At 42.4% G+C, this 14,863-nt stretch overlaps 1 protein-coding gene across 1 annotated transcript in view; it reads left to right on the top strand.

The window, feature by feature from the left end:
* The window catches only part of dph1 (diphthamide biosynthesis 1), a 90,817-nt gene extending 78,234 nt beyond the window's left edge, over positions 1 to 12,583 (top strand). Inside the window, exons 10-12 of the mRNA XM_049577083.1 lie at positions 6,865 to 6,943; positions 11,411 to 11,545; positions 11,912 to 12,583. Of these exons, the coding sequence (XP_049433040.1) occupies positions 6,865 to 6,943; positions 11,411 to 11,545; positions 11,912 to 11,992 (295 nt within the window). The 3' untranslated portion in view covers positions 11,993 to 12,583. The remainder of the gene's footprint in view (positions 1 to 6,864; positions 6,944 to 11,410; positions 11,546 to 11,911) is intronic.
* The last annotated feature ends 2,280 nt before the right edge of the window (positions 12,584 to 14,863 follow it).

Raw genomic sequence — 14,863 nt, 5'->3', positions numbered from 1 at the left:
TACTGAAAGCCTTTAGAGCTCAAGTCGGATTTACTGTTCAGAGTTTTTCGTTTGGCTGTTCACATTATTTTTTTTAAATGTGGCCAGTATCAAATACCATGGTCTTGAACTGACCTGCGTAAAAGAACAATAACAGATGTTCCACCCAGCACACAGTCGTATAGAAGTGAACATGGAGGCCACTGAACTCAGTGTTTATGGTTTAATTTATTGATGTGTAGTTGATGTGTAGTGGATGCCAGCGAATTCAAGAGCAGGTGATGACAAGAAAGAGGAGAAAGAGAGCCAAATTTTTCAATTCTGACTTTTTGTGGAGCAGTGGCTGCTACTTCTGTACGGGGGTGTGTTTGGATGTAAAGTCAGAGCCAGGAGTGGTGGGATTGTGACATGAGTGGCTTCAATGAAACAGCTTTCAATCGAAATTTTAAGATGTCAAGGGCTACTTTTAACTACATCTGTCAGTGCATCTCCACAAGACTCTCTCCGCAAGACACTGAGTCCAGGCAGAGTTCTGTGAGTGACATAAAAGTCGGGTGAATTCTCATCTAAATGTTCAGACTGAAATCAAAAGCAAAAAATCAGACCTGTATCTGATACAGGACCATCTATGAAAGTGGTCTTAAATCAGAATTAAAATTATCAGATTTCATGTAATTTATATAAAGCCCTTTTTTCCTGTAACAAAAGATGACAAATTTCTTAAAGGTCCAGTGTGTGGGATTTAGTGGCATCTAGTGGTGAGGTTGCAGAACTGAAACTCCTGTGTGCTAAGCGTGTAGGAGAAATACCACAACATGAAAACACAAAAACGTGAAAGGCCCTACCTAAAGCCAGTGTTTAATTTGTCTGTTCTGGACCACTGTAGAACAACATGGCGGACTCTGTGGAAGAGGACCTGCTGCTTATTTAGATATAAACAGCCCATTGTAAGGTAATGGAAACACAATTCTAATTTTTGGGTGATTATAAACTAATTAAAACCTACTTATGAATGTTAGCTTCCATTTCCAAAATCAGAAACTGTCTCATCCAAGAATAAGGAGATCAACAATCTGGCCAACCATTTGATGTCAGGGTTTAGTGACATCATTGATACTCGATGCCACAGAGTCATTTTGGTCAACACAAAAAAAGTAGTGAAGTTCAATTTCCAGCTCTGTTGGAGACCATTGTAATTATTCATCATAATGATGTCAGTGTAAAAAAAAAAAAGCAGTTGTTTGTAGGGTTCTTTAATGAGTCTAGGCAAGAGATGAAAGTGGAAATTGAAGGTTAATTTTGGAAGGTATGACTTACTGACAACGCTGTTTACATCATTAATCACAAGTGTTTATTCAGAGTGTGATTGGACAATATAGAGTGGATCTCTTCTGCTAATATTCATCAGCTATTTTATTATTTTTCTCTTTTTGTGTTGTTTTGTTTTTTCCTCTCACAGCTCAGAATACTTTGTAAGAACACAGGCATCCTACACAAGGCTATATTAGACACTACAAACCACCAGGTGTGTGAAGGTGTGTTGAATCCGGCTGTGCTGAAGGAGGAACAGAGGGAAAGAGAGAGAAAGAGCGATTGAGAGATAGACGGTGGGATGGTGGAGGATGCATTAGTGCTCAGCACAAGCCGACACAGCACACTGTACAGAGCCCACCCCCAGGCTTTCTCTGTCATTAGACACACACATACTCACTCATATAAACAGAGAGACACCATTAGCATATGCTCTTAAGTGTGTAATTAGGCTGTCCCCAAGCAGGTTTTAAACCATTGTACAGATATGGGTACACCCCACACACTTATCTCAACTAGACCTCAAATGCCACCCTGTGCATTGCAGTCTTTTATCTTTCTGTTTGAATTTTAATTTTTTGACTCCATTGAAATGAAATTGTTTGAACTAATTCAATTAAGTTTGCCATTAGAGGTGAGCATTTTACATTTTCCCACAGTGCTGAAAGGTTAATTGTTCTTGCTTTTGGCGGGTCAGGACTGTGAGTGTAATTGAAGCGAAGCCGTGCGGGCTGAGGCCTTTCTAACAGTGTCAGGGGTGTAATGGCCCACAGCAGGTAATGCAGCGTGGCCAGAGCTGGAGCTCACATTGCATAGGAGTACTAAATGTCATGCAGCCTTACCTTTAAATATCACAGCATTGTCTCCAACAGACCTGCACTGTGCTCCTCTAATCCTTGCATGTCACTTCGTGTTGAAGGATTTACTTTCTACTTAAAGGTCCAATGTGCAGGATTTAGGAGGATATATTGGCCTAAATGGAATATAATGTCATAAGTGTGTTTTCTCTAGGGTATAATCATCTGAAAAGGGAAAAATGTGTTTTTGTTACCTTGGAATGAGCCATTTATATCTCCTAGGGAGCGGGTCTTTGTCAACGGAGATTCCTATGTTGCACTGCTATGTTTCTACAGGAGCCCAGAATGGACAAAACAAACACTGGCTCTAGATAGAGCCATTCATGTTTTCATGTCAACCACCATAGTTAGCAGCCCCAGTGTCAGAAAAACATTGATTTTTTTTAACGTGAAACTGCTTTTTCCCAGTGTTTTTAACAGTTTAAATCACTGGGTTTGTTATTTTGGAGAGGATAATTTAGTCCTGGTAAAAACCTCCAGAATGCCTTGATCTTAAGTTATCAAAGAAAAATGTGAGTAAAGATTGGCAGGTGCCAAGTTAGCGGCCTGTCTCCGACATTCCAAACAGCATAGGAGAAACAATTATTTATAAAGTGAACCTGCTTTATTCAGGGTTTTTAGTGGTTGATATCACCAAGTCTGTTTTTTGGAAAGGAAATAACCTCTGGATAATTTGGCTGCCATTAAAAGCCTCCTGAACAATTAACACTGAAGGAATTCTAACCGGGAGAAATTTCAACTGGTTGCAATCTGCAGTCTTCACCACTAGATGCCACCAAATCTCTCCAAATCTTAGACACTGTTCCTTTAAGTAAACAGATCCTGAAGAAAGGAACTGAAGAGACATGGTTTCTATCAAAGTCTTATTCATACATTCTTTATTTCACTTAATCTTTGTTTGGGAATAAGTAGTGAAACAAGGCTCCACTGCCAGAGACAAAAGCCCACATTTTTCGTTTGTATCTGCACCTCTTTCTCTTTTCTTTCCTCCAGCTCTGGCTTTGTTCTGCTGCACCCCATGATGTGGGATCTCTACTGTGCTGGCTAGATGGAAGGCCAGATAAGTGCTGGAAATACAATTTTGGGTACATTCTGGGGGGCAATACCTGGCATGGTACCATGCATTTTACTGAACTGCACTATTCAGACAGTCTTTGTGCTAATATTAGAAAGGTCCCCTCAGGTTCCATGTGCCAGTCAGCTATTTGCTTCTTTGGAGGGATGCTGTCTCCCTTTCCTTTCATGCCTTCTGTCTTACTTTCCACTCAGACCCTTATCTCAATGCCAGCCCTGAGGATTCAGTGGAGAACTCACAGTTTGATTTATTAATCACCCTACTTCTTTTAACCACTCCCAGTGTTCTTTTCATAGACTGGATAAAATAATGGACATAGCCACCATGACGTCACCCATTGGTTTGTGGACTCCAGTTCTGAATCCCGTGCTGTGTCTCAAATCGCTCACTTCTGTACTTACACTTAATATTTTGAGTGCATGTGTTCATACTGAGAAGTATGGAAAAATGCAGTGCACTATGAGTACCCGGATGGTGCACTCAAAACGATCAAAAAGTTGAGTGTGGAACTATGGACACTTGCCCTCACCAGCTATGTTTCCATCCAAAAGTGATTCGAATCATTTGGAAATGCGCTTTAAAAGAAATACGAATCCTGTGTGTTTCCATTAAATGTACGGATTTTGGTGAAAACTACGAACTCGTACTAGTTTTCCACAGAACTGGAAACAAAACAAGTTTCACATTCTTCTTCTTCTATGTTTTCTGGGGATTGGCAACCAGCTTGTAAATGCATTACTGCCTTCCCGACCCGGAGTGTGGATATCACCATGGAGAGAGGTGCGCTACATCGGACTTAATTCGAACATAACTGTTTTCCATCCCCCGTTTTGCGAATCAGCATTTTTTCGAATCAACCAAAACACGGCTAAAGCGAACATATTTTAGTTTGTGCGAATCAGGGGATTTTAATTTGAATTTTGGCGTTTCCATCATAATTTTCCAATGCAGTACTTCTAGATGCGCATCTAAACAGGCTAATGATCGCCATCTTGGCTACATAGCAGAAGGGGAATGGACCACTTTTCAAACTGGAAATGGCGGCCGAGAACTGTGCAACCGTGAACTTTGCTGCATTGTACAAATACATGTGTTTTTGCACTAAGCACCACTATACTGTTGTCGGGTATAAGCTAGCAGTATGTTTATTGGGTTAATTTAGCAGTCTGTAATGATTTGGTACCGCGAACGATAACGCGAATGCTAATGCTAGTTTGCGAACTAGCGGTCGTCATTTCCGGTGAGTGCACAACGGGCATGTTTGGTTTGAAACACGAAATTCACGCACTACGCTAATAAGTATATAGTGCACATAGTATACTACATTGAAGTGTACTAACGAAAGTATGTAATGTGAGACACAGCACAGGAGTTTGCCAAGAGGGAAGAGATAACTCTAATGCTAGTTGCTAGCTTAGTTAGCACAGTGCTCTTACAGCTGTGGTTAACTGTGATTATAATAATGCTAATTTTCGCTAATGAAGAAAACATTAAAATGTATTTACAAGAAAAAGTCAACATCTGACTCGTTAGAGGGTCTTTTAGTTCAACCAAACACTAAACAAGACTTTTTTTGGCGACCAAAACGTTACCATGAACTGAAAATACGCTGAAATAGCAGCAACTATAGCTACGCATACACTCTGTGAATCCAAGGTTACACCATGGTTATATTACCTAACCTTTAGTGTCGCCATGGTAGCAACTTGCCAATGAACACCAACCCCCTGTCACTCAAATTATGCATAACTTTAGGCCTTTATCACATTTAAATGGGTGAGTTATATAAAAACTCACCCCTGTACAGTTGTCATAAATGAGGAAATTGGCTTCAGAGTCATTTTTTTTTGTATCATGCTGCAAATATGTTTATTTCTGCTGTAAAGTTGGGCATTTTAACATGGGGGTCTATGGGGTTGACTTTGTCATGGATCCAGCCTCAAGTGGCCGTTAGAGAGACCGCATTGGCTTTATTTTTCAGCCCTGGAGGTTGCCACTTTGTTCTTTTTCAGTTCATTCTACACGTCAACATGTTATACACAGACACATACAGCAGGAATGCACGTCTCATCACATACATGTGCACACACAAAGGAAAACTGACTCTCCCTATAATTAGTTCCTTCTTCCTGTGTGTTTGGGCGAAGGCGGTTTTGATACATGTGCACTGTTAAGCTACGTAAAGGGCTCTGGTTATGAATAGCACTTGACGGACTTAAAGGTCATATTTCAGATTGCACATCTCCATCTCAACTCAGCAAACTTAGGTCTGAACAGATTAGTGCGAAAATGTCTGACTCAGCTGGCTTTCAAATTAGCAGGATGAATACGCATTCACACTTAAGGGGTAGACATTTTTTTAAGTGTTATTTGAAAATGAGAAAATGCCATGCGTTTGCCCGAGGGGTGTGGAATATTTCTGTGACAGAAAGCAGAGTGGAGCGAGAGTCAGCGGTGCAATCAATTCTGCAGTTGAGAAGTTGTGTGAAAGTTGGAAAATGAACAATAGACAGATGGGGATTTTGACACAGTCACGCACACATGAAAGTATTCAAGCGATTACTGCAAAACTTTATTTTTTTATTTCAAGCTCGTCTTTACTCCTTTGCTTAAATTTCAAACAGGTGTGTTCCTTTTGACATTCATCCGGATCTAAGGTTGTCTTTGGGGCTTTTACATGCACTGCAGCTTAATTCATATTTGTCAATATTTCTGATGGAGCTCCATCCTCAGGATTAGGGACGAGGGAGGGTCCGTTCCCTCAGTGGAGATGGAGCTGTGGATAGCATTGATCTGCGAAAGCTAACCCCCATCGCTTCGGCCGCTTCTCTCCGTCTCCATTCTCCCATTGTTCATTTTTCCCTCCAGCTGTTTACATCCATGCCCTCCTCATCCCTCTCTCATGCATTTTCCAGAGTAAACACTTTTCTCCCTGCCAATCTTCCTCCTCTCTTCTGCCTCTGTTCTCTCCTCTCTTCTTGCTTGTGCCTCTTCAAACCCCCCCCCCCAACGTCTTCATTGCTCTTTTTCCCTATCGCTGTATATCTGTGTCCTTCTCTCCTTTTTTTTTCTCACCCCCCTCCCCACCTCTCTCATACACAATCCCCCCACCACCCTGTCTGCCAGCTATGTAGGCTACCTCCATGGAGACCGGGCTGGTGCGGCTTTTTTATTCACACTCACCTAACCTCTCCCTATTTTCTTTCACGACATTTCTTCTCTTTTCACCTCTGTTCACTTCTTTCCCTGTTTTTCTGTTTATGCCTCCTGCAACCAGTCTACCTCCCTCCCCTCCTCCCTCCACCACCACCACCACCACACACCTTCCCCCTCTCTTTTCAGCATCCCTCTTTCACTGACTGGCTATGCATTCAGACTGTGTAGTGTGGCTGTCTTTAGAGCTTTTGCAAATCAGGACAGATCTCTCCAACAGATGCTGGAGATCAGGTGGAGGGAGGCTCCCTGCACAACCCCATTGCATCACGAATCCACATGCAGCGTGCAGTCGCAGATGTGCCCTGCCTGTCTAATAGGATCTTGGTCCTCTCACCCTCTCTGACTGCTTCTTGTTTTGCACACAAATTTGCGCTCACTCACGGACGCACATCTGAACACAAATTTTCTTCCTTCTCTCTTCTACAGGTGGATCCAGATCGCTTGTCCACGTCTTTCTATTGATTGGGGCACAGCCTTCTCTAAGCCCCTGCTGTCTCCATATGAGGTAAACACGCACCTTATAGTCTCTCAGCAAGATCACAGCTGTCACTCACTTATCACAGGAGGCTCATGCATTGCACAAAGACCTTCCTGTCAGTACATAGACACCTTGACAGATGTCCTGCTGAAGCCTTAATCAAAGCACAGAAAATAAGGGAGCTTCTACAATGTTAAGCACGGGGTTTGAAGGGGTTGTGAATTTGTATAGGGCTCATCAAGGCCTGCTTGTGCTGGAGATAAGGAATCACACCTCTCCTTCTTTCTCTCCCTCTATCCCTGCTATAAAACACACCAGCACACACACATAAAACAGCATCAGCAGAAGACTAGCCCCCCCTACTGGCCACAGGACCACATGCCCCCCCTCCTCTTCTTGCTCTCCCCCCCCTGCAGCTGTCTTGTTTTTCTAAAGGGAGAGAGATAGATCGGACAGCAACCCATAAAGATCCATTTCAAAGCAAGCGTTTGTTTGTGTGCCGCTGCAGCTGGTGTAGCCACTTTGTGATGTGTTTGGCAGTTATGTGCCATTATGTGACTTGGCTGGTTAGTTGTCAGCTATTAATTCATTCAATGATTTTCCTCAAAGATATGCTACTGATTTGAATCCTCGTGAAATGGCTGCAAGGGGAATTGCTGTCTTGAATATTGGGGCGCAATTTCAAATGGTTGCTGTTTTTTTCCTCCGACTACACATCTTTGCGCACCGCTCGTGCTGCACATACATTTCAGAATGAGGCCATTAAGAATAATGATAGCATTCACCTTAGAAGAAAAAGTGATGATTACTTTGTTTTGTTTTTGACTGAGGTCTATAATGGTGCATGTGAAGTCTGAAATTTGCTCCGCTGTAATGAGGAAAGCAGCAATCTGTTTTCTTAAGCCCTTTTTTGTTAGAGCTCACTTCACTCTCCCTGCAAGCTATTTGGGAACAATGTCTGTGCATTTAAATAATTTGCAGCTCCACTTGTGTCTATATGTGTGCTCGTGTACGGTCGTGATAAGTCTTAATTCACCCCCTCACCCTCCCAACGCTTACCTATGAGTGTTATTCGTCTCAGTGCACTGTGCTTTTCACTGTGGCATTTACAATGAAGACGAGGAGGAACGAGATGGGAGGGTGGAGTGAGCAAGGAGAGGGGTGGGGGGTGGTGGGGGGTGGCGGGGGGGCAGCAGCATTTATTTTCAGTGCGTCTCATGTTATATTTATAGTCAATAAGACACACTTGGCTCTCCTGTCAGAGCAGGGATTAGCAAGAGAAGCTAGCTTCCACAGAGAGAGGCAGTTGTGTGGTGTGAGAGGGGAGAGGAGGCGAGCGGCGGGTAAAAGCTAAAGACAGGCGAGGCGGCAGGAATAAGGGCAGAGGAGAGAGGAAAATGAAGAAGACTAGCAGAGGGATGTCTAGGAAAAAGAAAGGGAAAAAATAAGGCAAAGAAAGATTTATCTCAGTATATAACTCAGTTTGTTTGTTTGTTTGTTTGTTTAGGAGGGAACACAATTATATTTAGTTGAGCCACATTTTGTATTTTTAATAGCTGGATATATCTAGAGAAATCAGATATATGCTACATTTGTAAGGACTGGAACTGATAAGATTTTATTAATACCAGCAGTTCAATTCCTTATTGATTCCTGATCAATTATCTGGGTGGAAAATAAGTAGGCTTGCACAGGTTTTCAGCATTATTATGAAATAGGATATTTACCCTCAGTAACGGACATGCTGCTCACTGAGGAAGCAGTGGTAATCATGTTGCGTAAGAAGATGTTTGAACGTATTGCTGGTGTTTCCACCCTGACTTAAAATGATCATTTTACAGACATAACAAGCAGCAATATCGTCATCTTTCTTCGTGGAATGAAGCCACGCTTTGAACCGTTTCTTCCTCTCTGCCATGACTTGTTTTTGTTGCAAGGTTTCAGCAGCGTAGGCGCATGAGTTTGACGTCATTGTTTTGCAACTATTAGAAAGACATACCGGCTTCGATTAAAGGAATTGCTAAACTCTAAGCCGTACAATTCCAGTGAATCAGACAATTTGGAGCCAGGTCTCAATTCCCATCCCTATACATTTGACCTTTTATATAACCATATAATGTGCAGCATAGTACCTGTGTCACACTTGTTAAACATGGCAAAATAGAAAGAATAGCCTCCAATTATTTAATCAAACATGACATTTAATTGATCAAATGAAGATCTGAATCTGAAATATAAACAGGGAGTAGTCTATTACAGTCTAGCTATTTTTTAAAGCATGCTTCAATGACTAGCATTAGCAAATTAACCTTGAAGTGAAACTATTTATGACAAAGGAGCCATTTTGGGGTCTGGAAGAAGAGTGCAGCAGTGACATTGGAAAATGAAGCAGGCAAAGCAAAATTATTCAGTTATATTCAGTATGTTTCAAATTTCTAGACTTCTGCATCTCCATAGACTTTGCAATGTTGTCAGAGAATATGCAATATGCTGCTTTTTACATCGTTTTAATAGCGATTAACTGATCGTTAATGCTGCTAATGATCAATATGGAAAGTGCAGCCCTACTTCATTAGCTTATGCCTGTGGATATTCTCATTTATCCAGGTCATAGTTATCTCCAGGCAATTGAATCGAATGCAACTCGACTTAGTTTTTTCTTAGAAGACGTTTCACCTCTTATCCAAGAGGCTTCATCAGTTCATGCTTGTCTAACTAGGCTGGAACTAGTCTGACAAACTGGTGTGTAAAAACCCAGGTATTTAACCTATGAGGAGGTCTTCACAAGGCCAATGATGGGGTGGGTGATGAAGAAAAGAACAAACACAATAAGATTGTCATCCCCTATGTGTCTGGGGTATCTGAAAAACTCAGGAGGATCTTCAACGGAACACCGCATCCCTGTGTATTTCAAACCCAGTAACACACTCAGACGAAGACTGGTACACCCAAAAGACCGTACACCACACACTCAGAAGAGCAACCTGGTGTACGCTGTCCAATGCAGTGAGGAATGCCCAGACTTGTACATTGGTGAAACAAAACAACCACTCAACAAACGCATGGCCCAACATAGAAGGGCTACCTCGTCAGGGCAAGATTCAGCTGTCTATTTACACCTCAAGGAGAAAGACTCCTTTGATGACAGCAATGTGCACATTTTGGACAGGGAAGACAGATGGTTTGAAAGAGGTGTAAAAGAAGCCATCTATGTGAAACTGGAAAAACCATCTCTCAGTAGAGGAGGAGGTCTGCGACACCACCTATCCCCCACCTATAATGCTGTCCTTTCATCCTTGCCCAGGAGATTTAACAGCTTAACCTCTAAAAACAATAGTCGTTCACAAATGGCCTCATGTGACTCTAACGACCCCAACGACCACCATTGGAGCCCTAACGAACCAGTGACATCATTGGCCTTGTGAAGACCTCCTCAGAGGTTAAATACCTGGGTTTTTCTACACCAGTTTGTCAGACTAGTTCCTGATGAAGCCTCTTGGATATGAGGTGAAACATCTTCTAAGACAAAGCTAAGTCCAGTTGCATTCGATTCAATTGCCTTGAGATTCATTAGCGGAGTTTTTGGTGCTTGTTTACAGCAAGAAAAATCACATCTCTACCTCTACTGCTGTTCCTTTTATCCTTTATTGTTTCCTATTCATGTGAAGGTATATAAAAACATTTTGGTCTTGTGTTCCTGTTTCTATTTAAAGATGAAGCCAGTATGGATGAGAACACTACCTTGTCAGAGCTGGTACACACCCTCCTAACAACACAAACTACAACGGCTACACACAAGCTGTGTAACCGTGATGAATTGTGTCCCAGTGGAGGAGAGATTTCATCACTTTCAAGCTGCATTTTTCATGTTTCCTTTGAACTCAACCACCTAATGCATCAAATGACTTGTTTTCTCACCGTATTTCCATACATCATCGAAATTATCCCAAACTGTATGAAGCTGAAGTCAGGCTTTTGCATCCAACTCGTGACTGAAAGATGAATGAGGAGTTGGATGAATTAATAAATGAACAATCAAATGATTTGTTCTGTCATTCAGCACGCTTGTTTATTCATCTGTTGAGTCATTCGGCTGCTCCTTTCATTCAGAATCAATATTCACAGGCGCTTGTCTTCCATATGGAGCAGTCTGCACTTATGTCACTACACTGTCATGCCTATGCTGTTGCTCTCCTCCAACAGATGTTGTGTCATGCAGTGCAGCTGCATAGGGATAACATGACAACTCTTCCTGTTATCCGAGCTTAATATTATGACACCTGTCTTGTCTGTTGCAGCTTCTCATCACTTTGTGGTTTCTTGCAGTTGCTTTGCCCAAAAACTGCAAATACAGTCGTGGATAACACACGGGAAAAGCAAACAGCATTGTGTACAATCATCGAGTGGGCTTACGTTGCACTTTTAGATTGTCAAGCCTCTTGTTCTGTTTTTGTTTTTACATTATTTGTGATTATCTGATTCACTACTTCTCAGGCAGCTGTGGCTCTACAGGGGGCTCCCTGGAAGGAAGTCTACCCCATGGACTTCTACTCCAATCAGAGCCTGGGGCCGTGGGCGCCCAACCACCCTGACAACCAACCTGTGCGGCCCACGCGCAGACAGATTCAGGTGAGCAGAGGTGGGAGATAAAAGAATGAATGACAGAGGAAATAGATGGGAAAGGGGAGGGGGGAGTGGAGCCAGTGAAGAGTGAAACCACAGTGTGTTCAGCATGTGTTTGACAACTTTTATCAGTGTGTCACCACACTGACACCCAGTGGCACAACGACAACAGGACATGCATCTGGATGTCTCCCTTAAAGGCGTGGTTGTGACCTTGACCTTGATGTGAATCATAAATTTTCTAATTTATTGAAAAAAGGGTTAAAAAGACACCCTGAAGAAGCCATATTGCCCCATATCACCACTAATCTGTCTGAGGTAGGTGTTGTCACGGTTCCAAGTGTTAATGCTATCCCACTGCCTGCCCTGCAGAAACAAGGCTCGGAGCCAACCCCTCCTACCAAGCCGTGTGGGCAGAACCAGTGCGCCCCCTGTGGCTGCCAAGGGGAGTAGCACACGGTGTCCAACTATGTCTTTGAGTCGTCTCCTGCCTGCCGGTGCTTCTGCCTCTAATGGCTGGAGGGAGGTCAGATGAGAAGTGGAGAGCGGGTATTTGTCCAGACAGTCTATCAGCGAGCAGTGCTAAAGCCAGAGGAGCCCTCAGCCGCTCCTCAAATGGATTACCAGCCATAAATAATCCCTCATTTTACAGCACAGCAGATCAAACCATTGCTCTTATTCACGTTTTCTGCCCCTCTCTGTAATGCACACACTGCTTTTGTGCCTGCTGGAGCGAAAGCGTGAGATAACCTTGAGCACGCTGTATGGAATTAAAGTGTTAATGTGGGTGGATTTATTCAAACGCAATCCACTTGTCCTTTGATAGGCCACTGTATGTTGTTGGACACTTAAAATGAGTTTCCCTTCACGCTGCAATTCAAAGACATTTTGTATAGAGCACTTTATTTTGATGTACAGTACTGTATGTGACTTTTCACAAGAGTATTCTACTGAAATGTGTATGCTAAAAATGTGACATAACCTTGTGTCTCTGTCTTGCTTTTCTAGTCCAACTCTGAAACAATAAATCAGAAATGGAACCTCGCTCCTTGTGTGTGAGTGTTTCTGATAAACGCAGTGCTGAATGCAGTGGGTCTGTTTTGAAGCCCTCAGCCTTAAAAACCAGTATGAATTCCTAGATGCGCGCAGTGCTAGTCACGACTGCTCTCCATCCTCATTATTTATTGATGGAGGAGTCTGTCAATAAATAAATAAATAAATAAATAAATAAAAAGCCTCTATTGCTGTTTGGCTGCCACAGCAGAGACTGATTGACAGCAGCGCGCCGTGGCTCCAGCTGATCCCAAGAACTTGTGAATCTTCCCCAGATTGCAGCACGGTGTCTCAGGTGGGTATGATCATCTGTGAGTTTTGTGATTTGCCTACAACTGCTAGGCTTCTCTAGTCAGACCCCCCCTACATTCCACCATCGTATCTCCTTGGCAACAGAGGCCGGTGTGATGCAGCCCGTCCTGCCAGATGCCTTTCTCGTGATGTGTCTCACGTGTCCCACTAGTGGCTGTTATTTTATAGAGCTCAATACCTGCCACAGTACAGTGTGTGATGCGGTCAAGAATAAATTATTGGGCAGCAGAGCTGTCTCACAGCTGATGTTTGATTCATTTTTTGGCACACTCTGTCAGGGGGAAAGAGGGGAAAAGTTTAATAACTCCTTTTCTCCCCATCTAAAGGGAGCAGTGTTTTTAATCGCACTGCCTAAAGATTTGTTTTGCCTTAAATATTAATAACTTGATAATTTAAGCATCAGTAAAAAGGAATATTTCAAAGAGACATACCTTTTGTGGGATACGGTTAGATTTTAAACTATTTTAGACACAAAATATGGAACTAATGGGTATTTAAATATCATAACTAAAGTCATAGGGCCCTTATTACATCACTAACAATATTAGAGAACAATAGTAGAGGTTTGGACACTTTGATGTTTGCATACCACTTTAAGTACCACTGTTTTTACAATCAAAATAATGACATTCACTCATCAGTATGTCTGAAATGTGTGGAAATGTAGGTGTTTGTGGTGATTATTTTTGGTAGATTATTCATAATCATTTTTTTTTAATGAAGCCCAGATGGAATATCCAGATTGAATATATTCAATCTGGGTGTGTATTTATCTGATCCATACATTACAGCCTAATTCCCATCCTCACTCTCATTCTCATTCATATTGTTTGTTTTGATCCCTGCTGATTGTTACCCTGGCAACAAGTCCATAGCTCTATGTTGGAAAAATATATATAATCAGCAAATGTTTACACTTCATGTGGTGCATAATGCAGATATGTCAATAATCTCCACCACATGCAGCATACAAAACATTAAAGAAATAACTGACCAGCAAAGCGTGAAAAAATAACCTCCATACTTCACCATTAGTGTCTTAAAACTTTTCACCAGGACGAGATTTTTTTTTTTTTAAGTATGTCTGAGTGTGCAGTGAGAGATTGTTCTGCACGCAAGTTTCATGCTGATGTAGTGTGTCATAACCTCCCCACACCTTCTTATTAACATGCTGCAGTATTTGTATAAATCATTTATGTAATCATAATTGCTCCTGTTAGAGCACCAAGCTTAAAAAAATCATGTCTCGCTAACCTTGCCTGTGGAAAATAGAGCAAAAACAAAATGGTGGAGTGTCACCGAGCCTCCTCAACTTAATAAAAGTGAATTCCTGAGCAGTTGGATGGAACTATTTCAAAGCATATTGTGGTTACTTGATATGGCTCATGGAAGCAAACTGATAGAGGAGTTAGACCGGAAACTTAATGAGGCTCTGATCCACAGATCTGCTTTAACTCTGCCAGTCTCAGACAGACGGCTGTGTGAGTAATGTAAACCCCAGTCAGTCTGCTCTCCACTCTCAGATTCATTACCAGCTATGAAGACCGCTGAGTGACCACTAGGTGGCACTGTTTGCATAGCTTATTGGCAGAGCTGTAAGGCATTCAAGTCACACACACTTTACTCTGTGGAAAGGCTGTGGCGGGCACGGCAGCATGAGAGTGAGTGTGCGTGGCGGGGTGCAGGAACCCAGTGTACTTCTGTAACTGGTGGTGCGTGCAGTTCTTTCCAGGTGTGGTATGAATTTGATTCCACGCTCTTTCATCCTCCTTGCCTTCCCATCTCTTTCACCCTTCTGCACCTTGCCTGCTCTGAATGGGTTTGCCCCCAAACTTCCTCTGCAACATGAGCACCCAGTTTGTCATCCAGAGGGCACAGCTCACCACAGAGAATCTGTGACATGTTTATTATGACTGCAGAAGCCGCAGATTTAAGCCTATACTTTGCACAACAGGTGCT

This window comes from Epinephelus fuscoguttatus, linkage group LG5 (genome assembly GCF_011397635.1).
Source record: "Epinephelus fuscoguttatus linkage group LG5, E.fuscoguttatus.final_Chr_v1".
In the NCBI taxonomy this organism is placed as follows: domain Eukaryota; kingdom Metazoa; phylum Chordata; class Actinopteri; order Perciformes; family Serranidae; genus Epinephelus; species Epinephelus fuscoguttatus.
Note: the sequence above shows the minus strand (reverse complement) of the source record. Positions and strands in the feature narration are given on the sequence as shown.